At 54.3% G+C, this 24,238-nt stretch overlaps 7 protein-coding genes across 7 annotated transcripts; 4 read left to right on the top strand and 3 right to left on the bottom strand.

The window, feature by feature from the left end:
• Positions 1-187: 187 nt before the first annotated feature.
• Positions 188-1,174, top strand: J4E78_002157 (uncharacterized protein; the record flags this gene model as incomplete). The annotated part of the gene is made up of 3 exons (XM_049362805.1): positions 188-263; positions 324-870; positions 925-1,174. 3 exons carry the CDS (start codon positions 188-190, stop codon positions 1,172-1,174), a joined length of 873 nt encoding a protein of 290 aa, XP_049225397.1.
• Positions 1,175-2,011: 837 nt separating this feature from the next.
• Positions 2,012-3,838, top strand: J4E78_002156 (uncharacterized protein; the record flags this gene model as incomplete). Its single annotated transcript, XM_049362804.1, has 4 exons — positions 2,012-2,731; positions 2,781-3,357; positions 3,406-3,722; positions 3,773-3,838. The coding sequence occupies 4 exons, from the start codon at positions 2,012-2,014 to the stop codon at positions 3,836-3,838; spliced, it is 1,680 nt and encodes a 559-aa protein (XP_049225396.1).
• A 3,740-nt stretch (positions 3,839-7,578) lies between these two features.
• Positions 7,579-10,551, top strand: J4E78_002155 (uncharacterized protein; the record flags this gene model as incomplete). The annotated part of the gene is made up of 2 exons (XM_049362803.1): positions 7,579-9,381; positions 9,433-10,551. 2 exons carry the CDS (start codon positions 7,579-7,581, stop codon positions 10,549-10,551), a joined length of 2,922 nt encoding a protein of 973 aa, XP_049225395.1.
• Positions 10,552-11,186: 635 nt separating this feature from the next.
• J4E78_002154 (uncharacterized protein) lies at positions 11,187-12,610 on the bottom strand (the record flags this gene model as incomplete). Its single annotated transcript, XM_049362802.1, has 3 exons — positions 11,187-12,177; positions 12,239-12,478; positions 12,603-12,610. 3 exons carry the CDS (start codon positions 12,608-12,610, stop codon positions 11,187-11,189), a joined length of 1,239 nt encoding a protein of 412 aa, XP_049225394.1.
• Positions 12,611-13,847: 1,237 nt separating this feature from the next.
• J4E78_002153 (uncharacterized protein) lies at positions 13,848-15,432 on the bottom strand (the record flags this gene model as incomplete). The annotated part of the gene is made up of 3 exons (XM_049362801.1): positions 13,848-15,004; positions 15,058-15,354; positions 15,405-15,432. 3 exons carry the CDS (start codon positions 15,430-15,432, stop codon positions 13,848-13,850), a joined length of 1,482 nt encoding a protein of 493 aa, XP_049225393.1.
• Positions 15,433-17,314: 1,882 nt separating this feature from the next.
• Positions 17,315-18,121, top strand: J4E78_002152 (uncharacterized protein; the record flags this gene model as incomplete). The annotated part of the gene is given in 5 exon segments (XM_049362800.1): positions 17,315-17,322; positions 17,336-17,411; positions 17,456-17,569; positions 17,692-17,853; positions 18,011-18,121. 5 exon segments carry the CDS (start codon positions 17,315-17,317, stop codon positions 18,119-18,121), a joined length of 471 nt encoding a protein of 156 aa, XP_049225392.1.
• A 3,900-nt stretch (positions 18,122-22,021) lies between these two features.
• J4E78_002151 (uncharacterized protein) lies at positions 22,022-22,821 on the bottom strand (the record flags this gene model as incomplete). The annotated part of the gene is made up of 2 exons (XM_049362799.1): positions 22,022-22,745; positions 22,814-22,821. The coding sequence occupies 2 exons, from the start codon at positions 22,819-22,821 to the stop codon at positions 22,022-22,024; spliced, it is 732 nt and encodes a 243-aa protein (XP_049225391.1).
• Positions 22,822-24,238: the final 1,417 nt, after the last annotated feature.

Here is a 24,238-nt window from a genome sequence, read left to right as displayed (position 1 = left end):
TTCCCCGTTGGCGGGATGCTAGCCGAGTCGAGTAGCGCACCCTCAGGCGTGACATCTGGAGGCCCCGAGAGCTTGCGCGTAGGCTTGAGGACAGCAGAGCCTCTCCAACAACCCACGATAGCTGCCGATTGGAGCATTAGCCCGCGACCCGTGAACGCAGGGTTTTCAGTTTTCCACCATGGCGGCAATGATGCCAAGTGCCGCAACTAGCAACCCCTATGACAGCGACGCCGTGGAGCGTGACCTGATTGACCCGGACGATGGTGCGTCGCATCCACACCTGCCTGCGCGACGAGACGGGCGACGAGGCTAACCATCACCAGCTACCCTCGATGACCTCGACGATCCTCTCCAGGGCACGTCGGACCGCGCGCCGCTGACGGGCAACATCCAGCGCGACCCTGCGCAGACGCAGTCGTACCTGACGTCGAGCATCCCCGGCGAAGACCGCCGTGCGCCCACAAACACCATCGACGAGACGGTATGGGACACGCTGTCCCGCGACATCTTCGCCATCTGGGAGAAGATGAAGCAGGTGCTGTACCCCAAGTACCTGCTGGGCGGCATCATGCAGCGCGGGGGAGGCATTGGCGCCGCAGAGCGCGGCGAGGCCGACGGCTTTGGCGGTGGGCTCAGGAACATTGCAGGGCGATGGCCGGACGCAGATGTTATTCTGCAGGGCGGCATGAGCGAGGGCCTGCGCGACTGGGACCTATGGGGCCCACTCATCTTCTGTCTGCTGCTGAGCCTGTTCCTCTCGTGGGGAGCAAAGGGCGACCAGAAGGACCTGGTCTTCTCCGGCGTCTTCGCCATGGTCTGGATAGGCGAGGCAGTCGTGACGCTGCAGATCAAGCTGCTGGGAGGCAACATGTACGTCCCCTCTGCACACCTACCTTACGCCTTTGACATGCTAATCATGTCCAGTGCCTTCTTCCAGTCCATCTCTATTATCGGCTACACGCTCTTCCCGCTCGTCATTGCCTCCATCCTCAGCGCCGTTGGCATACCCATGATAGTGCGCATCCCCGTCTACATCGTTCTCATCGCCTGGTCGCTAGCAGCGGGAGTGAGCATCATGGGCGGCTCTGGAGTCGTAAGGAACCGCGTCGGCATCGCAGTATACCCTTTGTTTGTATTTTATGTTGCTCTGGGCTGCCTGTGCTTCATCAGCTAGTGCAGCATTGTTGTGCATGCAAAAGTGTTTGGCTGGGTATCTGGCGTTACGGACAAGCTGTAGAAATAGCTATTCATGAGCCTCACAAATCCATTCCAATACAATCAGTAGTACTTATTAGACGTCTACAGTAAACTTGATGTTCATGTCCCAAGTAGCGGTAGACGCTGTTGTTGCTGCTACCCGTGTTCATGATTAGCCGTCTGTCTTCCCCACTTCGTCATTGGTCTTTGCAGCGACAACACACTCGACCACGACCGCCGACTGAAGCGCCAACACTCGGCCCCCTAACCGCTCAACACACACGGCGCGCCTTGTCTGCATTCCTCTCGTTGCAGTCGCGTTCTGGACTCGACGGTGTAATTAGACACTGTTGCATTCGGCGCATTGTAGTGGAAATTTGGTACTAGAGCGCATTGACCGACTCCACTAACCACAAGGCCCATCTGCTCTGCTTCCGTCCGCTCGACAATCCAAGCCTGCAGCTCATATCTGCACCTGTTTTCCGACATCGTCTGCCCGCCGCACACCCAACGAGCCATCACGCTGCATTGTCCACCTACAAGGTCGCCACTAGCCTCGCGGAGCACCACCTCTGCGATTGTCCCTGCCGTCGACCGCAACTTGGTCTTCACCGCGGAGCATAGTTACTATTGTCCTTATTCAAGCTTGCACTGTCTCAATTCACAACCTCAAACCACACAGACATTTCAGCGACCGCCCAAGGACCGCCTTCTCACGCACCAACGTCTGCGACTCCTACTACTACTCTGCTACACCATCCACCAAGCGCACTCCCATCATACCCCACGCCTGGAACACAACCCGTCCTGCACCATGACAGACGCGCCAGAGAAGCCGCAGGTGACAACTGCAGCTGCTGCCGCCTCCGACGACACCACCAAAGCTGCGCCCACGTCCCCAGCACGGAGCGATAAGAGCAGCGATAGCGAAGGAAAGAATGTTAGGGAAAAGCTCAAGGACACACAGATCGATGCGCAGGCCACATCGGATCCCGTCCCGAGTTCCGATCGGCCCATGAACGACGCACCCAACGGCAGCGTTAAAGCTGGCGAACACAGCGCTTCTGGCTCAGACAGCGAGCGCGGACGGTTACGACGCAAGCGCAGCCGGGAAGACTTTGAAGAGGAAGCCGAAGCGGACAAGCACCCAGAAAAGAAGGTTGAGCGACATGCGCGCAAGAGGTCAAGGGACATCACAGCCGACCTGGAGGCTGGTGTGCCCGGAAAGCCTTCTCCAAGTACTATCTCAAGTATCCAAGAGAACGACGGGGACGAGCAGATGACATCGCCCAACAAGAACACATCCACGACCACTGCGGCCGATAAGACCCCAGGAGCCGGAACAAGCCCCAAAAACAAGCGCACACGCGATCAAGTCGAGAAGGATACAGATGCTAGCGCAGAAGCGGCGGAAGACGCCTCGGCAAATGGCAAACCTGCAGAAAAGTCGGCAGGCGAGGAGCGAGACACCAAGCGGTTACGAGACAAGGAAGCAGCCGATTCAACAACGGACACAACAGAGTCGAAGACCAAGGTAAGCTAACTAGCGCTGCGTGAATGTCAAAGACTAACGCTCGAGCCAGATACCGCCAGGCAGTGGGTTTGCCAACACTTCCGCCGCATCGCCCTTTGCAGCTATGGCAGCGAAACCTCAACCGCCGAAGACCTCTGATAAGGCCGAATCATTACCTCAGACGTCGGACGAAAAGTTCAAGTCATCTGGCTTCGGCGGTTTTGCAACCTCAGCTGCGTCTCCATTCGGGGGCCTTGCTGGTTCTAAACCAAGTTCTAGCTCGCCTTTCGGTGGGGCAAGCGCGGCCAAACTGTCCTCTTTCGCAGGAAGCGCAGCCTCCTCAACGCCATCAAGTGGTGGCTTCGGAGCACTGGGAAGCTCTGGTACATCCGGGTTTGGAGGCAGCTCTTTTGGCGGATCGCTGGGTGGGGGCTTTGGAGGCTTCGGTGGAGCCAAGCCCGTAGGCTCTTTCGCTGCTCCTGGTGGCAGTTTGGAGATTAAGGGTCTCAAGGAGAAAGAGAAGCCTTTTGGTGCTGCTGCAATCGGCGAGCCTTCTGATGATGAAGAGGGCGACGACGACGAAGACCCAGAAAAGAACGCAGACAAGGAAGAGCGACAGTCAAGTCAGCCGCTCCTCTCGCAACAACGTAAGCCAATCACCGCCACCTCATGTCATCCTGTTAACCTTCCTGAAGCACACGAGACTGGTGAAGAAGGCGAAGAGACCATCTGGGCCGGCCGCGCAAAGCTTTACAACATGTCTGGCGAAGGATCAAATAGAGGGTGGAAAGAGCGTGGCGTGGGAACATTCAAGTTCAACATCACGGTCGATGAACCCAAGAAGGCTCGCTTTGTCCTCCGTGCTGAAGGTACCCACCGACTGCTGCTAAATGCTGCGGTCACAAAGAGCTTGGTATTTGGAGGCGATGCACAGGGTGACAAGCCGAAGGATACCCGGTTGCTCTTCAATTCGCCTAATCTGGAGGGTGAATTGGAGATGCACCTACTTAAGGTATGTACATTGTTTGGTCTGAAAGATAGAATGCAACTGACTGTCGACAGCTGAAAGCCGAAAACGCAAAGCAGCTCTGGGAGGAGGTCACTAGGGTAAAAGAAGAGCAGCTATAGGATGCCTTTTCTAAAACCCTGGGTAATTTCGGAGAGGAGAGCAGGTCCAGCCTTGACGTCTGGATATGAGTGTTAATATTGCCCTTGGGGCTGTATTGGTCTGGCAAGCATACTTTGACGACAAAGCCACGATGAGAGCATGAAGGGACAGCATCAGGAGGCACCTTGAGCGGCTTTCACTGTATTGTATACATTGGGAGGCTGCCGAAGTACAGGACTGCCCGAATAACATTTGTGGTTCGAAGTAGAATCGAATAAAGAAACCATCGTACATTATGACATGTCTCTTGCTCGTACAATGTACCTCGTGATACCTGCTTCGCAAGCCTTGTTTCTCTTTTGTTTTTCGCCATGTCCACTAACCGTTGCATCGGGTCAGTCATCTGCCGATATTGCTCCTCCTTGTTTTTTCTCCACATGCAGCATCGCGACATCGTCACAGCTGCCCCTGGACATCCAGCGCTATGCTTCGCAAATCTCACGCGTCGCGCTTATTACCGCTAATGAGCAAGACCGCATGAGCTTATCAGCGCTCGTACTTGACAACTCTCCGACTGGTGCGGCTCTGTACAGGAGAGGGCCAAAAGACACGATAACCCTAGGTGTGTCTAAATTAGGATGCGGCGCAGAACCCTTGGCTGTAGAATGTCAGATTAGGGAGGGGGAGAACGCCATGTATGACGTTGTACGGTGGGATCTGTCTGCCTGCTGCTGCGCCGCCACTATACTTTGGGGCCAAGGCGTTTGGGTATATAGGAATGTGTCTCGCAGGACTCGGATCTTGGATGCTTAGAAGGTATCTATGTACGCTGAATCTCTTCATTTTCTGACCCCCTCAATCACCAGCCTCTCAACGTTCTTCGGAAACTTCCACTAGATCACATCGTCGGCTTGGGCTCGAGAAAAAGAGTCAGAACAGATGCTTGGTTTCCTCCTTCCTCCGTTATTCGCCTGTCAGTATTCGCATGCGGCGGTGGAGATGCCTATGTCTACATCGATCTCATCTTCGGGAACAACTTCATCTACATCTTCGCCCAGCAACATGGAGGACCAAACAAACCCTTTACACCAACGTCGATCGAGATGGCTCTACCGATCACTTCTTCTCACCATAGCAGAGTGGGCGCGAGAACCGTCGTCACACTTGTCTCCTACTGAAGTACGCACCCAACACTACGGAAAGGAAGAGGCGCAAGCGGACGTTATGAAGGATACGGTGCCAGCAACAGAAGATGAGATGGCTGGAAACCATAATACAGTGGGTATAGCCCATAGATGGATGCCGCCGGTGTATATCGCTGACTTGATGAACCCAGGGGACAGAAGTGCCTGACAGTAAGAGGGATTTGCAAGCGAGCTTTACGCATGCGCGATCACTAGAAGAAGGACGCTGATATCTGGCGCCATGGCCATCAGGATGTGTCGGTAGTATCCATTTTCTTATTTGTAGCGCTTTGCTCTTGGTTAGAAACAGTACATCAGACTTCCTCTCTGAACCCCTTCACCCCAGTCCCGCCTTAGCAACACCACTAGAGCATTGACCTTGCCGCTTTGGCTGGTTCCCAAGCAACTGCAACCTTCAATACATCATCTCGATAACGCATTTCGAACGATTTGATAAGCACTGATTGCTTCATGTTGCTAAAGGACGATAACCCTTGTGTCGCATTTGCTGCATACACGCTATTATATCTTATTGAATGAGAACATCCCAAGAATCATGTATACTTTCACCTTGGATTTGTCTAGGGGACATTCGAAATGCGAGACGAGTTTCGTGCCATAGAGACGTTAACGGATGATTGACATGGCATGCAATCGTCGTTGGAGGCAATAAGCCGTCCATAATCGGTACCAGAGCAGCAGGATGTGTTTTCGGTAGGCAAGTAACAACGCCCTCGGCCCTCAATCGTCCACATTCTCCTTCAATGGATGCCGCATTTCGACTCATAGCTTCTTATGTTGTCGGATACCTTGTGTGTCCGTCCTAAATGGCCCTAGGATCTTGTCCCATGCCTGCGGTGGTACCAACACAGCTCCTACAGACGCTCCTGCCTTCAATCTTTCCTTAGGCGATATTTGTTTTCCTTGTCGCCTTAAAGTCCTTCATGTTGAGCCTAAGGCGGATGCGCCATGATTTATAATCACAAAAACGAACGAGACGACGGAGAGGGTGGTGGAGAATCGACGCCGGCGCAACTCGGTTCGGGCATGAGTGGTGCTGTCGCCAGAATCTATTGCTGCGATTGCATTGTTAGTGGCGCATTGATATTTGTTGACATGTGCAGTCGCCAGCTTGTTTGGTAGCAACCGGAACGGGTGACGCGACTGGGTGCAGGTGCAGGTGCAGGACACGGTGCGGAGCCGGAGGACACAAGGCGGATGAAGTTGGTTATCGTTTGGGGGCAACAGGCAGGCTCCGCGTCGACGACATATAGATAGCAGGCGGCGACGGTGGACCCCAGCCGTTGATGACGTTTGGGGTGGCGAAGCAATGCAGCATGTTTCATCGCGTTCCAGGCGGGGCCCTTATCGTTGTTTATTCGCTTCAGCGCATGCGTGCGCCTGCCCCGACCAGCCGCTCGCGCTCGCGCCTTCCGTGCCAGCACCGCTCACACAGACACAGCACGCCATGCTGATGCGACTCAAGAGACGTGGAATGAAGCACAGAAGAACGTTGGGCCTGCATTTCCTCGCAGCCTTGGGACCTGGCACGGCGCTCGGCCCTCCGAACTTGATCTGCGCGCGACAGTCTGACCAGCGCCATCTGCATCGGGCCTGGCGCGCCTGCAGGCTTCGTGCCGGCCGCGCTCTCATTCGCCCGCCGCGTTAGCCTGCCTCCAGGATTCCGCCGCTTTCTCTCGTCACATCCATTGCCCAAACCACCAGGCCGTGACATGTTTTTGCATTTTCATCATCCTCTTGATGCTGCCCCAGAGGCCATCTCGCATGTCCCAGCCACGGGATATCCGTCTAGGCGGCGCCTCTGCTCGGGCGTCGACATGGCCCCTCGCGCCACGAATTTGATCTCGCACTTGCTGTAACCCCTCGTTCACTAATTACATCTAGCGTTCACTCCTGGCCATGTCCTTGGTGGTGCACGGGCCTCGCAAGCTAAGCCCTTCTCGCTCGCGAGAGTTGGGGCCATTCATTCTCAGGACATTCGCACGCTCGATTCTCCACTGCCGTTCTGACTCCCCAACCGCCTGATGCCGTCGTTGCCCTGCCGTCGCCATCTGGAGTACTAACCGCACAGTCGCACCGACTGTCGACGCCCTCGCCTCTCGTTGTGCGCGCGCCGCTTCCTTTGTGACAGCACGCCTCAGCCAACTCCTCCCTCCGAAGCCGCCTCGAGCCCTCCACCCTCACCACCCTGCCTCACCTGCCGGCGCATCGCTCCAACTCGAACACACTCAGTCTCAACACCCTCTCTTCATGATAGGCTTTCGATTTCACGCCCATAGTGACGTTCCTGAGCCCCCATCGCCCTCCTGCTCCCTATCCGCACACGCTGCGCTCCGACACGCAACCCTCTTCCCCTTAGCCACACCCTCTGTGTAGCTCGACCACTCGTCACAAAGCCCGGCACTCCGTTGACGGCGGTCACTTGATCCGTCTCGAGTCGCCGTCGGTCGCCCTGCTCTCTCTCGTCGCGCGTTGGGCGTCATGCGATCCCACGAACACAGAGCCTGAGCACCCACTACATGACACCACATACAAGCGAGCGTCATTGCCAGATTATGACAGACGTCTCGTCGGTTCAGGCGTATGCTGATCATCAGCCGGCTCCTCTCGCCCTCTACGCTGGCCCACCACCACCCACCTTCGCGACCGCCTCGCCTCCACTCGAACCCACCGTTGAGGACGAAGAGTCATCCACGATAAAATGCATCTGCGGATATTCAGATGACGACGGCAACACAGTCTTGTGCGAGAAGTGCGATACGTGGCAGCACATCGTGTGTTACTACGAGTCTGCCCAACACGTCCCCGACGTACACGAGTGCGCCGACTGCCTTCCCAGAGCTATCGACGCAAAAAGCGCTTCCGAGAAGCAACGCATCCGAAGGGAAGTACACAGCATCGGCGAGCGCAAGGGCAGACCGAAAGCCTCCGCCAAGAACCCCAAGAAGCGAACCAAGGACGCCCATGGCCCTGGACAACCCAATGGGTGGCCAGTGCAAACCAATGGGGACCTGCACTATACCCCCGACCGCAAAAGTGGTAGCCCACGAGATCAGCCACCGCCAAATAAGCGTCCAAAGACAAACCATCGTCCATCGGGTTCTGTAGGCGTCGTTAGTCAAGCGCCAGCTCTCGTGCCAACATCACGGAAACGAGGCGCTTCAGTTATGCTCAATGGCCACAGTCCTATGAAGTCACCCACCAACCCAGAGGCTTCTACCGAGGATTACTCAACCGAGTTCATACATCTCTATCGGCAACCAGAACCACCCTCCGCTGAGTCCAACTCTTACACCCGAATCGATGTCGCAAACGACATTGCTATGTGGCTACAAGACCCCGAAGCACTGGCCGAAGCAAGCGGAGGCAAGAAGCCACAGGACATCTTCTCACGCATTGACATGACCATCCAGGAACTCGAAACAACAACTGCGCCAGAGATTGTGAAACAGACAGATGTCGACTCGGGTGTACTAGCGCATGGTCTGCACCCACAATGGCACTTCATTACCGCCGAAACTCCGGTACCAGATGGTGGCTATGTTGGAGAGCTCAAAGGTCTCATCGGTCGAAAGGCAGATTACTACTCCGATGCATCCAACAGATGGGACTTGCTGCGACACCCTGAACCCTTCGTCTTCTTCCCACCCCATCTGCCAATATACATCGACACACGGCGAGAAGGCAACATCCTCCGATACGCCCGGAGAAGTTGCAACCCCAACATGTCTATGAAGATCTTGATTGACTCCAGCAACGACTACCACTTCTCCTTCCTAGCGACGCGCGAGATCAGCCCCGGCGAGGAACTTACAGTCGGCTGGGATATCGATTCTGAGGTAAAGAAACAGCTTCTCAGGGTCGTAACCAACGGTGCCAAAGAAGGGTTTAGGAGGATACAACCGTGGGTGTCTTGTGTCTTGGCAAACTTTGGAGGCTGCGCTTGCGATACATCCAGCGGCAACGAGTGCCTCTTGGAGCGCGCTCGTCGCAATACGATTACAGAGCCGGCTACACTGAAGACCAAGGGCAAGAAGGTCAAAAAGTCACAAATCTCTCCAATGAGTACAGGCCACGCAACCAACAGCCGTGCTGGTAGCGAAACAGTCAACCGCGAGGCTGTCGACGAAGACCAAATGGACGCTCGCTCTACGTCTGGCTCACACAAATCCAGCAGTCGTGACATCACACCAGCAACCCACTTCTCATTGGAAGGCGACAAACTTTCCGAGCGCGAAAAGAGAAAAATCCAGCACCAAGAACTCCTGTTCCAGAAGCTTGATCATGATGAGCACAAAGGCAAAAGGAAACGGACTAGTGCTGGATCGAACCTGAACACGCCGAGCATCTCTTCCTCGGTAAGACACTTATCCACCTACTCGCTTCCTCCTGCTAATGCAGATATACAGAGACGACTCGGACACCCCGAACCTTCGCCGTCGGCACGGCACCGCGAACACAGTCACGGTGTAGCACGTAAAACGTCGGGCAGCTCTACAAAGACGAATGGCCGTCCTCCACCCCGTCCGAAGCCTGTCTATGTCGATGCGTCGACGCAAACGATCGAAGACAACAACGCAAAATCCCAGATCTGCATCAAGCCACGCCAAATGAAACCACCACTTTCATTCAAGCGTAAGCTTTTGCAGCAAGCGCAAGAAGACAAGTTGCAGCGCGAGCGAATGCGGTCGACGTCCGTTAAAGTGGAGGCCAAATCACCAGCTTTGAAGGACGTATCGTCGAACAAGCCGTCGCCGCTGCCCCCATCTCCACCGCTCGAGGAGCCCACAGCGATGGACATTTCTACCGACCCCGTACCCGATACAAGACACAAAGAGCTCACACCAGCAAAGGAGCCTACACCGCAGCCTACGGTCGACGTGGAGATGACCGAACCCGAGGACACAAGTCCCAAGGCCTCCGACCCAAAACAAGAGGAAGCACCTGAGGTGACTGCACCAGAGCCTCCCAAGGAAGCTCCACAACCATCGATACAACCACCCGATCCTCCGTGGTCAGCTTCGACGCCCGCTGAACCATCGCCCAAGTCCACCACCGGTCTCACACCAAAGACTGCAGACCTACACGTCGAAATGCCCTCGAAGCTTGATTTTGGCAACACTAGCAGCAACCGCGCCGTTACACCTGGATCGACTTCGTCTGTTCTCAACGAGAGCGCAGTCGCGCAATCACCAGGCATCTCAATGATTGCATCGCCTTTCTCGCCTGCCGTTAACAACGCCGTCAAGCCTGCGCCGGCACGCAAGAAGCTCAGTCTAAGCGACTACACCAACCGCAACCGAAAAACCAAGCTGGCGCAAACGCAGTCGACTGGCTCGAACGCTACACCTCCACTGGCCCAATCGCAATCAACCAGCTCACCCACTTTATCGACGGCTAGCCTGCCAAATACTAACTCACCACCACCCAAGGCTGTCGAACCGATCCTCCCACCAGTTGCCGAGGAGGCTAAGCCGTCTGAGGTATCCGTCGCGCCTACTATGACGACTACCTCCACTTCGACATGAGCGCTATGATTCACGATACCTTTGCTCCTTTTCAGAACCAACTTGCGGGCCGCCGGGCGACCCGTGGTTCTTCGATTCTACCTTTTGGAGTGTAACAACATGTAATGATTACAAGTCAAACGATCCTTTGTTTTCTCACTTTTCCCTATCTATCTTTCTTCTTTCTTATCTTTTACTTCCAACGACTTGAAGTGTTCGGTCGGGTTTACTATACATTGATTTGATGGGGATTTTCAAAAAAGCGGGATACTTCCAATGGGCTTTCTACTACATGCAAACACACATTACCTATCTACGTACGGAAGGATCTGGCGTGGCATTGGTTGGCTCTCGCGCTGGGCATCTAAGAAACGAGGAAAATGAGAGTTGAGAAGACGGGCAGCCCCGTCCTCCTCTACCCTGCGGGTTGGAGATTAGTAGCGAAGCCATGTCCTCTACTGCTGAGCGTCTGTGTTTAGCTGAGATGAAATGAAAACAAGAACTCAAATCAATATACTCTGAGGTTCGCCCTCGTATCAAGCGCCACTGTGTAAAAGAAGAGGCTGTGTTCATAGTCTAACCAACACCAGGCAAAGAAGAAGAAGAAAATGGCAGAAGTACAACCGGCAGCATAAGAACACAACCACTCATGCCCTCTAAGTCCCTCCACTGCCAACAGCCTTCTCCCCAACCTCCTCCCACTTCGCCGCCACCATTCTCACCGGCGTGACATTCCCCGCCAAAGCCCTTCCGTCCATCTCTATAGGGCTTGTCCCCATGCCATTAATATGCTTGGGATCGGGCCTGTACACCGTTTCGTAGTAACTTGGTATCGTCTCGTCAAGGACGCGGAGCGGCGGTGGTGGTGATGCGTAGCGATGAACGGAAGGAGCCGGAGATATAACGTCAGTGTCACCGGCAACGTTCGAGTCGAGGTTGTAGTCGTGATGATCTTGGGGACGGTCGTTTTGATGGCTGCGCATGCAATCTCCTAAGGGTGAGAGTTCGTATGGTCTGCCTACGGAGCGGTGGGCGAGTGCATCGTGGATGTTGAGTGGGGATTGCTGAGGGATGGGAGGTAGGGTATGCGCACGGTGGTCGATCAGTGCGTTAATGTCGTATTTGTACTGATGGGGGTGGTACTGCTGTGTTGGCAGCGGTGGCGGCGAATGCGAAGGAGGGGGCTGTGGCATGTAGTAAGATGGTGCTGCCGACTTGTAGGGTTGGTTGTAGTTATACTGTGAATAGGTGGGATCTGCCATGGGCGACGATAGCATAGACCTTTGCGGGTATTGATGGTAATAGTCACCTCCGTTGCCGGCCATGGCGGTAGAACGATTGGGACCTCTTTCCACCATGGCTGCTGGTCCCTTGTGATTTGGATCCAGACGAGGAGCTCCAGCTACTTCTGCTTTTCCGTCGACTTCATCCTTCAGGCTCTTTGTGCGGCACCAGAAGAAGTACAGTAGGGCTACGATGACGAAAACGGAGACGCCTGCGATGGAGATGCCTGCGATAGCGCCCACTGAAAGATCAATTTGGGTGTCGTTGTTCGTGAGGCCAGCACCGGGTGTCTTGTGAGTACTCTCCGGTGGAAAGGGCTCGCCAGGGTTGAGCATGTAACTGCTGTCAAGCGCCATTTTGTGTCTAAATGACGGTGTACTAAGTTAGTGTATGTCTCACATGCAGTGCGTACCGATAGACTTACTGTTGATCGATGCTCGTCGTGGTATTCGGATTGATAACGCCCACCATGCCATAGCCTATGCAAGACCCTGGTGCTGAGCAGTAGAAAAAAATGGGATCAGTGTTTTTGATCTCGATGCTGTAGGTGGGTGGGAAATCAAGGACAGTGTCGACGGGCTCGAAACCGCTGAAGAAACCAGTTTTACCCTGCCCCGTCATTTCGTATGGGATGCATGGGTAGCCGTATTCTGCGCGGACGACACTGTGGTTTAGTGGATAGAAGGCAAACTCTATTATCTTTAGCAAGTTAGTATTTCCTCATCTGTTGATATGTGTACGGAGGCCCGATCGAGATGATGAATGAAACTTCTACTTACATCGCCTACACTGGCATTTGTCGACTCGGGTCTGAATTTGTGATCCGCTAGACCGACTGAAATAGTGTGTGTCTGCGCAGCTGCAGAACTCGTCGAGGTTGACGCGCTTGCTGTGCTCAACGAGGCTGTAGGACTGTCACTGCTGAGGCCATCGTTGCCTTGCGCTAGACATATCGAAGGAAGCAGACTGAACAGCAAAGACAAGATGGAGAATACAGAAACTCGGGACAACATCATCAGTGCTGCGATCGTCAAGATAGCAGTATGGAATCTGAGAAGGCTTGCGATCGTGCAGAGAGGACGACGGAAGCTTCAAGAGAAAAGAGGACCGTGGGACTGACGAAGACACCAGAGTGGAAATCAATATTCAAAGACGCAATACGCCAGCCTATCATGGCAGGGGCGCTACAAACAAGGGATCGTAAACAGACCAAGCGGCCAAATTGACGAAAAGAACGGCACAGGATGAGACATGTACGCCATAATCATGGTGGTACGTTTCTGTGGCTGTGGCGTAGACATGAGATTGCTATTCGCTGAAAGGCGGCTAGAAGTCGGCCTCAAGGGATGCTACGACAAAGAGTTGTGTCTTTTGCAAGGGTTCGGTGACCTCATGTGATGATCGCAAGGGCGACAAAGGTCAACAAAGCTCATCTGTCTTGTATCTCCACTAGCTATGCATCTGGGAATGTGGCCACCGTACAATCTGCTTGTGAAACGGACCAGACATCTGCTTTTGCATGTGCCCACTCGGACGCGTAATTTGAAGTTTGGCAATGGCTAAGGATGCGACTGCCCCGCCGCGTCGCAAGACCAAGGACTACGTGCATGTAAGCAGAACAACATCACTCATAGTCAATGGCACAACTCGAGGCGTTCAATCCCGCATCAGTAAAGGATGACGGAACGCGTTCCTTACTCGCACGACATGTAGGAGAAAAAGACCCAGAACGGAAAAGCACCTGAAGGTATTGAGTTTTTTAACTGCTATTCACAGCTGAGATATAAGGAGAGGAGAGGTCCAAAAAATCGTACCATATGGTGATAACATAGCCCAATATGGCTTGGTATATTTCGCGCTGTTCGCTCGCATTAAATCATAAGCTGTCTACAGCGTCCATCATCAAAGTCGTATGCTGTGGCAGCCTGGGGTCATCGAGAAGGTTGCGCTCGTCAGTGTCGCTAACGACACCGCGTCGCACGCGACCTACTCTGTGTTATGTTGGCCAGATGCAAAAGTGCAAAGCTGAGCTCTCAGCGGAGACCCGGGTCGCCAAAACCAAATGGATCGTTGCTGGAGGAGCTATTGGACCCCGAAACATAGCCCGACGGTGCCGCAGATGCTTGTTTGCCAAACCCAGGGTCTGGCAAAGGATTCCAGACCGGAAAACCCTCAGGTGGCTGACTCTCTCCTAGTGGTTTACCACGAGCATAGTCCACGAGACTGCCGTTGATGCCAGTAAGTGCCCAAGCAAAGACGGCGACATCGCGAATGCTCTGCATGAAGTTGTTCTGGAATTCCATAGACGGCCCTGCCTGCACCATAGCCGGGTGCCGAGCGCCAAGAGGGTATTGGGGCATTTGCTGTGGAGCAGGATGGAACACGGGTTGTGTTGCCCATGGCGCGGCGTAGATACCATTGTATTGCTGTGCTGGCTGGGCCACCGGCATGGTGCCTGGCAACATTGGGCGGGCACGACGTAGACACACAACCAAGCCATCTGAGGTGCAGGATATGACAGCCTCGAGTTCGATGGGATCGTCGCGGATTTCGGAGCGAGGCGAACTCACGGACGATAACGACGAGCGGGCAGCGGATCCACCGAACATGGCTTGATGGGTATTGTTGGGGTCATTGTTCCCGCCAGAGTTGGTGCGCGACGCAGACCGCTCCTCACTGTTATCCGTGGTGCGGTTTGAGTCTGACGGATGTCTTGTGCCGTTGGACGTGGAATGGCCGTCAAGGTCCACTCCGCCTTCAGATTCATCGTCGGAGCCCGTAACATCCGTCATGATGTCATCTTCGCTCTCAGACGAGGAAGCTTCAGGCGCATCGTCCTGGCGCGGGTCCCGGAAGAAAAAGCGCATGTATGCAATGGAATCGTTGCCTTTGGCCGACTCGAGACAGCGGACTGCATCTTCAAGACAATTGGGAGCAATGCAGTAATAGAAGCTGCGTCCCTTCATAGCCTCTCCGGAGATGCCAATGATTTGCTCGATCCCACTGGTTGCGTACATGACGGTCAGGGTACGCGTGAACCTGTTAAGGAACAAGGCAGCTCGCGGCTCATGAGTCTGATCATCGGGGCCGAGGTCAAACTTGCTGGACAGGTGAGATAACATGTGGTAGCGCGGGTCCTTTGGTGACGAGGCGAATAGCTTGCGCACTATAGGAGCCTCGACTGCGCGTTCTGATTGGCTGGAATCAGCATGACGCAGGGCCCAAACGGGTTGAAAGACTTACTTTGGCTCTGCATGCCATGTCTGTAGATGCTGGTGCAGCAAACGAGGACATCGTAGACGACGGAGAAGCAGCATTCACAACCGACCCATTCGCCCTGGCGGTTCTTCAGGCGGCAATAGGACAAGACAGCAGCCTTGTCCAGTCTCACGCCGCGGCTGTGGTGAGCTCTTGCCAGCGGGAGTTCCTCTGGATGGAAAAATTGCCACACGGACCGATTGACTACCTCGTCAGGTGTATGACCGAGGATGTCGACAATGGAGTCGGAAGAGTACAATATGTGGGCGTCATCGGAGAGGTCTGTCTTGGGTGAGAATTGGCAGGCAAAAGGCAGGGTCGACGTGACAAACCGTGAATGGTGATGAAGGTGGTATCCATGGTAGCAAGAACGGGGGTAGTGGTCGTTCCTGCTCTACCGCACGCGCCCTGGTCTGTCGAATCTAATAACTCGGTCTGGGACGGGCGGTGGAAATAAGAGCAAGTCGGGCAGTAGAGGCGAGGGACTGTCGGCGGGTCAAATAGGCAGGGTCCAGGTGGCACAGAGGCGCACAGGTGCGGGTAAGGTGTCTAGAGGCCGTTCAGGCGGTGCGACCAGAGCACGGGGTGGGGATGGGATGGGATGGGATGCAGATGGCAGGTCGAAACGTATACGAGTCAGGAGCTATGATGTAATGGGCGATCACGAAGCAGCAGGCGCCCCTCACCCGCGACAGGGCAGGCGCGGGCAGCAGCGAGGAAATATATGAGAAAGCTCGCGGACTTGGGCTGCCGGAAGGGGCTAGCAGCGAGCAGTTGGGTCGGGTGCATAAATAAATCAGCGGAGAAGGAGCGGAAGCGTGACGACGGCCAGAATGGCGGGACCGGAGGAGCGCCAACGGGCTCAGCAGCGTCTGTGTCGGCAGGCGGGCCAAAGAGAGGGCGCAGCGAGTGAGTAAGAGGACGGTTGCGACAGGTGGATGTAGTGGAGGATGCGACAGGCGGCGTGGCATGCAAGAGAGGTGCAGAAAGTGAGCTGACGAACTGCTCACCCTTGCCGCGCCCAAGGATCGACGCGAGACGTGTGCGCAACGGCGGTTAGCAGCTCGTCGGCAGCGGCGCGGGGCACCGGCAGTCGCCCTGCACCTCTGGTCGAAGGAGTGCGCATCAGGCCACTCGGGTCAGGACTGCCTCGAGTCGTGCCTCCAACTGTCCGCGCGTTGCACACGCCGGGTGTGCTGAAGAGCCCAACTGTCAATCCATGCGACTGGCCTTGGCGCACCCGACGTCGATGATGCATATCCATATCCATTCCATGGCCGCCCAGGTGCCTGCATGCAAACTTTAGCCTAGCGCCACCAGCACAACCACGGCCAGCCTGCGAACTGCGAGCGGATGCCCCTCCGCCAGCGCTCTGGCAAACCTACCCAGGCGATTGCCGCTGCCCACAGCATCGCCCGGCCTTGGTCGTCCCTGCCTTGGTCGTCCCTGCCTTGGTCGTCCCTGCCTTGGTCGTCCCTGCCTTGGTCGTCCCTGCCTTGGTCGCCCGGCACTGGGTCTAGCGGCGCGTGGTACGGACCTGTTACTTGTCATCCCAAGCCCTCAACCGAACAACATCATCGACGATCCTCCCCAAACTACGCCACAAGCCACATGCAAGACCCTCAAGGCCTCTTTCCACTGCTTCACCGTCTCTGCCTGCGGGCCCCCGCCTGATTGGCGGCACCACCTCCGTCCGCCTGCTGCTCGCCGCATGTCTCTCATTCACCTGTTTGCTGCAAGTGATAGCTTAATTTCCATGACACTAAAAGCCCTGTCCCTCGCCCTCGCTTCTTTCTAACCCCCGATTGGCACACACAACCTTGCACTTACCTTGCACTTGGGCTACCTCACGAGACCCGCGCCCTGCATATCAGCCATTACGGCTGTGCTTTCCGAGCTTTCCCATGGTATGCACGCCAAGATGGACTGCAACTTTGAACTGCCTTCGCTGAGGGCCACTTTGAGACTAGGCGTAACCCATGCCTCTCGTCCTGCGCGTAGCCACCACTAACTCCTCGACAGGCCCCAACCAAGTCTAGGCTGAGCTCTAGTGAGTCAGGAAGCATGCGCGTCAGCCGTCACTCCATGCAATACTCATCACGTTGCAGCTCAGTTCTACGATGTAGACTTCTATCCCTATACCGCTCCCGGCCAGGTCCCTGTTTTCGCCGTGTGCGGAGGTCCATTTGTATGTATCACGCTGTGTGCAGTCTGCCGTCTACTGATTGGCCAAGACCGTCATATGTCGGTGTAAACTTGACAGCAACGGGTCCGTCGAGATCCTGCGGTGGTTTGAAGATGACGAGGCCACTACTGAACACGGCACGTCCGACGATAAAGTAGACACGGACCCTCTGTGCGCGACCTGTCTAACCATCACCAGGTCAACTACAACAGCATCGTATGGTCTCAGGCTGAAAATGGCGACCCGCTCGTCTGCGTCACGGGAGACTCTCGCATCAAGGTCTTGAATGTCCGGACCGGGGAGCTCACAGCAGTACGGGCCATATCACTGATTGTATTGCATCCACTGACCTTGCACCCAGACGCTGATAGGCCATGGCGATGTATGGTTATCATCTGTCGTATGCGGCGAGCTGCCTTCCTAACATCCTACAGTCAGTGAACGATCTCGCCATATCGCCGATAGACCCAACCATTCTCGCCTCCGTGAGCATTGACCATAGTCTCCGAATATGGAGCCTCCACCCCGATCACGAAAAGCAGCCCCTCGGAGCCATTTGTTACGGGCAAGGCCATAAGGACCAGGTGCTTACCATTGTGTGTGACCTGCAAATATACCCAATTAATATACTGATATTGCCAGGCATACCACCCGAAAGGCCAGTACATCCTAACAGCGGGTATGGATACCAGGATCAATTTGGTAGGATGCACCACCCCGGCCTACTGCTTGACAAAGCTCTGACAAGTCTAGTGGGCAGTACCCGAAGACCTCAAGGAACACGCTGGCACCGACAAGCCGGCCATAGTGCACTATCCGCACTTTTCCACTACCGAGATACACACTGACTTCATCGACTGGTAATGATCCCCTTCTGAAACCGACCTACAATTGCTTACTTCATGCAGTGTCCAATGGTATGGTGACTTGATCCTCAGTCATGCCTGTCGCGAGAACAAGATCATACTTTGGGGTATCGATCGATTCAATTCCAATCGGTCTACGCCTCCTCCGCCAGTCCCCACATCAAGCGCGGTCCACAGTAGAACCCCTGTGACAATTCCAGCGAACTCGACCTCAAATACACGGTCGGCATGGGGCGGGCGCTTCCAGAGACTTCTGCAATTCGACTTGCCGCACACGAACCAGTTCTACATTCGCTTCTCCATCTTTCACGAGCTTGGTCGCCATCCGGTTTTGGTTGCGGGCAACGAGAGAAGCAAGACCTTCTTTTGGGACTTACAACGCCTAGAGAAATCGGGTACCGGAGAAGATGACTCCCTGACTTCGAAAGGCTTACCGCTCAGTCTACCTAGACACGTGCGCGAAGGAAGCTCGGCATCTACTGCCTCATCTGCTATCAGTACAGGCTCGGGTAATACCAAGACCAAACAGAAGCGGCTGAATGAGCATTCTCACGATCGAGGCATATCCGACCCCTTTCGCTCGATCAAAGCACACAAGATCGTCGAGACTCCAAAGTACAAAGCCTTCGCGTTCCGTCACTTCTCCTGGAGTCGTGATGGTCAATGGTGCGTCGGCGCCGGTGACTGTGGGACTATCAATATATTCAGCCGTTGGGATTCCCTTCCTCCAATCGATACAGACAGGGAATTACCTACACAGGAGGGTGACGGCCCACAGATCAGTCAGTCCAACCGCACACCAACATCAGCCGCGCGCACGAACGATGTCGGACTCAGCACGAGCATTAACTGACATAGTACGAGTAGACAAAGACATGATCACGGACTCGCTGGACGGCCTATGTGAGGCACATGCACTCCGGCAGCAGATGGCCGCGGATCAAGGGGAACCTTTCGACGAAGACCTGCGACCTCTTCTGGATGAATATGTGTCCAGCTTGCCAAGTCACGAGAGAGATTTCGCACGTTCAATGTACGAGCGGTGATTCAGACTGGGAAGTAAACAGCTGAACACGTGTGGATAGCTGGGTGCGCGGCCCCATAACACAACCACAAATATTCGAACGCGACCGTTAACCTTACTCGTCGGCACGGTCTCAGCTATTGTGACTCACGATAATGGCATAATACACAGTGAATACAATCAATCTATTGTCATTGAGTTACAATAGCTAATCCAAATTACCGAATTTGCGTTTCGGAGGTGACAATAGGAAAGATGTGGAGACGAGATGCTGGTGGGAGTAAGATCATATTAGGGTCGCAGGCAGCCAACCACGTACTAGTGGTTCGTCACCCCAACAATACCAAACAAAAGTTGCCCGTCCTGAAAGCTGTCCCATTTCTCAAATATTCTTTCATCTCTAACACCATTTCCCAAACATTGCGTCGTCTGCCAACTCCATCACAACGTACCGAAACCTTTCGTACAGTACCGACACCCCTCCCAGCGCTATCACAGAAAAGCAATACCATTACTCGCAGTTTTCGGCAAGTCACTACGCCCAGGCAGACTTAAACTAATCATGCACGCTTGCAACACGCAAAACTCACCCGATTCCGCATCTTCCACCATGTCGACTCCCACCACCGCGTCTCCAGACCACGTCGCGGCCACTCCCTCAACAGTCGCAGAGCCCGTACCGCGCGAGAACTCCGTTCTCTGTGGGCACACAGGCTGCACGCGTAGCTTTCCAAGGGATTCAAACATAGCTGCAGGCCACAACGGCGATTACCTCTGCGCTCTACACTGGCTCGATTTATTCGATGCATGCCATGAGTTCTACAATGACTGGTGGAACTATGGTAATGTCCAACGGGGAGCCTCGCCAAATTACACGCCTGAAGGATGATTGCGGGATTGAGGTGGAGAGGAAGAGAGCAGGAGACCAGCGACGCGGTTCTAGGGGCCCGCACAAAATCTCATCAGCAACAGTCACACCCTCTACGCTCATTGTTAGTCTACTGTTGCCACGAGTACTTGCCATGGTCATGGAGAACTCGAAAATCTAGACAAAAAGAAAACCTCCAATTCCCACACTGTCGCGAGTGCGCAGCGCCTCCTCGTCGAGCACATCGGTGAGTGCAGAAACCCCCCACGCAAGCCAGCCCCAAAAAGGGTCTGCAATGTGCGCAGCGCTTGCCGCAAACGCGACCAAAGATACGGCACAGCTGCAGCCCGCGCCAAAATCGATCCCGGTAGCTCTGCCGGAGAAAGAAACAAAAACACAGGAACGCGTTGGCCTTGCGCAGGGACAGCAAGGCTTGCCGGGCATGTATTGTTTGGTACTACTTGCTTTTTTTCGCAACACGTGGGCGCTACCGAAATGTTTTATCTGCACTACACCATACTGCGCTTGCTGCACGGCAACCATGCATCGTCTTTTTGTTTTCGAAGGACGTACAGTACTCGTATCGAGGGAAGCTGCAGGACAGCCATAGATGACCAGGCGAGCGAACAAAGCGACAAGTAGCCCGAAAACACGGAGTACAGTCTGTTTGCTCGCCCATACCACGAGCAGGGGCTTTGTCTGCGTCGAGACTTCAAGCGACGAACAAAGGAGGCAAGACAGTAGGAGAGAGAGGGAGATGGTGTCTTTGAAACACGTTTGTCTCTTAGGAACTCTACGATAAGGACGTTGCCATATACAAAAACGAAAAAAAATACATTGTACTGAGTCGGAAGATGATCAGTCCGAAGTAGCAGACATGTCTTCTCCATCATCTGTATCGTCATCATCAGCAGCAGCAGCAGAACTGAATATCGCGTGTTCATGCGAGGAATGTACAAGTTTCCTTCGTCCAATCTTCCCTTCGGACTCACACTACCCGCGAGACTTCTCACAATTCATCTTTCCACCCGCTTCTACCTCCCAGGAGCCGCCGTCGATATGGATCGACAAGCTATCGTTAGCAGCATACGACATGCTGATAACCGCCCCAACACCAGCATCGCAAAACTCCGATAATACCAGTCACCGCAAGCGACGCAGCCTCGCTATTTCCACACAAGATCCCGACACCGACATACGCAGTGCTTTTCCAAAGACACCGGGGACCTTGCGCTGCTCGAATGTCCATTGCAGCACCCGTCTTCCAATTAGCTCAATGTTGGCTGCTACAGCACGGTTTCCTGCAGATCCTTTGTGTGCAGAACACGAGGAGCAAGCTGTTCGAGAAGGACGGGATGCGGCTCCCCTCGAAAGCGTTCTCATGTTGGACCAAGCCTGCAGAAGCAACTACGGGAACAGAACTAGTCGGTCGGGCTTGGGTAGCAGGAGTAATAGTTCAGCTTCCTGGAGCAGTTTGGCTTCTTGGGAAGGTGACGATGTGGAGTTTGAATGGGGTGCAAAGGCATTTGATTCGAAGCTTTGCTGGTGAATTGCAGTTATCATCGCTGTCGCTATTGAGCAATGGGAACTTTTTGGCATCGATTGCGTCGCTGGTATTGCGGAAGTCGTAAGTGACTCGTCGTATATGAGTTGTTGGTGAGCTATCGCAGCACTGTAGGATGGCCATGGTACTAGAGTTTGAAATTGCGCACGCAGAATCTGCTTTGCCATGGAGGAAGGGTTATCGAGCTTTGCCTCGTTTTGAGGAGATTGTAAATGGCATTATTAGCAGTGAAATCAAATAGCAAAGAAGATCTATTTTCTCAAAAGACGTATGCACACCATATGGCGTGAAAAGCGAACTAACAACTTGGATGAATGAATGAATCCGCACTTTCCCATCGAATGCTGGTATATAGCATGAGCTGAAGCTGCCCCGAGTAGGAAGCGTTTCATCGACATAAGCCACGTTGATGTCTTGAGCACCTGAACTTCGCATTCATGTATCAAACGAGATAGTCGAACTCGTCGTATACATCGTATTGGGTCTCACTACCCATCTCATGCATCCACTGCATGTGTTCAGCGACCATTTCGTCGAACAAATAATCCGGGAGTGAGTCTTCAAGCCATGCTTGCTGCATTGACGCATCGCAAAGGTACAGGTGCCGATATAGCTCCAGTTCATAGGCCTCGTCTTCATCCTCATCGGGCGCCATGATCCAGCCATCGCCTACTCCGGTCACAGCCAGCTCATCCCTCTCGTCAGTTAGCGCTGTGATCCAGACATCTTCCCTCTCGAAATAGGATCTAGAGTTCTTGCCGTGGCCATAGCGGCGACCTGTCTGGGCATGGCGATAAGGCTGCCTGGCGTATTGTGGGGGAGCTGAGAGAGAGCCACCCAAACGGGTGTGGAAGGAGCGGTGTGCGGCTGTGCTGCTGCGAGTCGCAGGAACGCCTAGCCCATCGATTGCGATTCGTTCCCCTGGAAAATCTGGAACAAACGAAAATGTGGAAATGTGACCCGAAGAGGTCCCGAGATGCTGGTTTGCTGACTCAGTCTCGCTTATCCATAGATCGTATTCGTCGTCGTTGTGGTCAAACTCAATATCAAAGAACTCAAATCGGCAGAGGGGGCATGTTCGCTTGGTTTGCATCCACTCCGCAATGCAAGCGTCACCGAAAACATGCCCACAAGGGAGCTGGAGTGGCACCTCGGCATATTCGCCTCTGGTGGACGTGTAGTAAGGGTCTAAACATATGCAACACCGCTGTGGCTCGTCTGGGCCCACTCTCACCGGTGCATACGCTTGACGTCTTTTTTGGTGTCTGTGGCTGGGCATGTCTGAGTAGGAAGCTGGGGTCCAATAAGGCTGGCTGATTCATGAGGTTTCCACTTGGCGTGAACGCGATCGTCTGGTACCAGCCTAAAGGTACCAGAGGAACAAAGGCGGGGGTGAAGTAAGACCCTAACGCCGGTCATTGTACATGGAGCTTCGCGTTCCATACCAGACAATCTCTAGAGGACGAGTACCATGGTACACTGTGCGGAGCACAACGTGCCGCACTTTCCGATCGAACGTCTCTTAGTCAACCGCGAACAGTGCTCTTTCTTTACTGGCATGTGTCATTGTAAGGCCATTGTTTGAGACCAGCCTCGCATCAGTGATCTCGGCAGTTACACGTGGACATTTGCTCGCTTCTGAGCCTCCACAAAAGACTAGCATCATGCAAGTGACGCTGTTTGGTCGTGCATGCATGACAGCCAGCATCGGCTTCACCGTCGACTTCATCCTCGCTGTTTTGCTGTTGTGGAGTAGCTCCGCATCTCAGCTCGCCTCTAGAAAAAGCCATCGCGACAGGCTTTAGGGTCTAGTCGGACATTTTGCGTCGTGGGCGCGGCGTCTAGATCCGCGGAGTAATGTGTGCCAAGTCTGTACAACACGCGGCGCTGGGCGAGGACTTGTGTCGGGTTTAACTCAGGATACCGAAGAAACGTCTTCAGGGTAATGGCATTGTTAGAAATCATGTGGGGTGGCTAATGTCTCCGACTGCAAGGTTGGCAGCTAAGCTCTGATGTTTCCATGGTTCTGAAAATCCGCGAGCCAGTTAGTTGGTGCAAGCGGAGCCGGCAGCAATTTGAGAACGCGGTATCGGTAACAAGTCCTGTCGATGACCCCGAACTGGCAGGTCAAATGACTAGGAAGATAGCGTTTGCCATGGAGAAGGGCTGCGAAATCTGTGCACTAACGGGGGTGAGCACCGCAGACCAATATTGACAGCTCCACGCCAGCCTCGTGGCGTGGCAGGCGTGGGCTCACCGGCCGTTTTTGGGTTCGACGCCTTGCCAGAAACGCCGCAATTGGCATCCGCATACTGGGGCATTATCAGTGTGCCGAATATAGCGCATCTTAGCGTAGGTGGTGAAGGTTTGGTAGACATTATACTTCCCTCGCCGTTGGCAGGCGTCAATATCGCCAACCGACTCTCTGGAACGATTTCGATGATCGACTCAGATGAAGACAGAGCTGTCGTCATGTAAGGGTGTTGTTGAGGATTTCTCGAAACTGCAGAAGCCAGCGTGCTAGCGTTATCGAGAGTGGGGCCCGCTTGGCCGCTCCGGTCGCGCTAGCCAATCTTGCTGTTGGTGGTGCGGGAACGGTGCCTGGATGCCAACACGTTTGTGGAAATTGGCTTGATCTATCTCCCGTCTCATCCAGACT

Source organism: Alternaria triticimaculans, assembly GCF_023758025.1.
Source record: "Alternaria triticimaculans strain BMP 0046 chromosome Unknown scaffold_2, whole genome shotgun sequence".
NCBI classification, from domain to species: Eukaryota; Fungi; Ascomycota; class Dothideomycetes; order Pleosporales; family Pleosporaceae; genus Alternaria; species Alternaria triticimaculans.
Note: the sequence above shows the minus strand (reverse complement) of the source record. Positions and strands in the feature narration are given on the sequence as shown.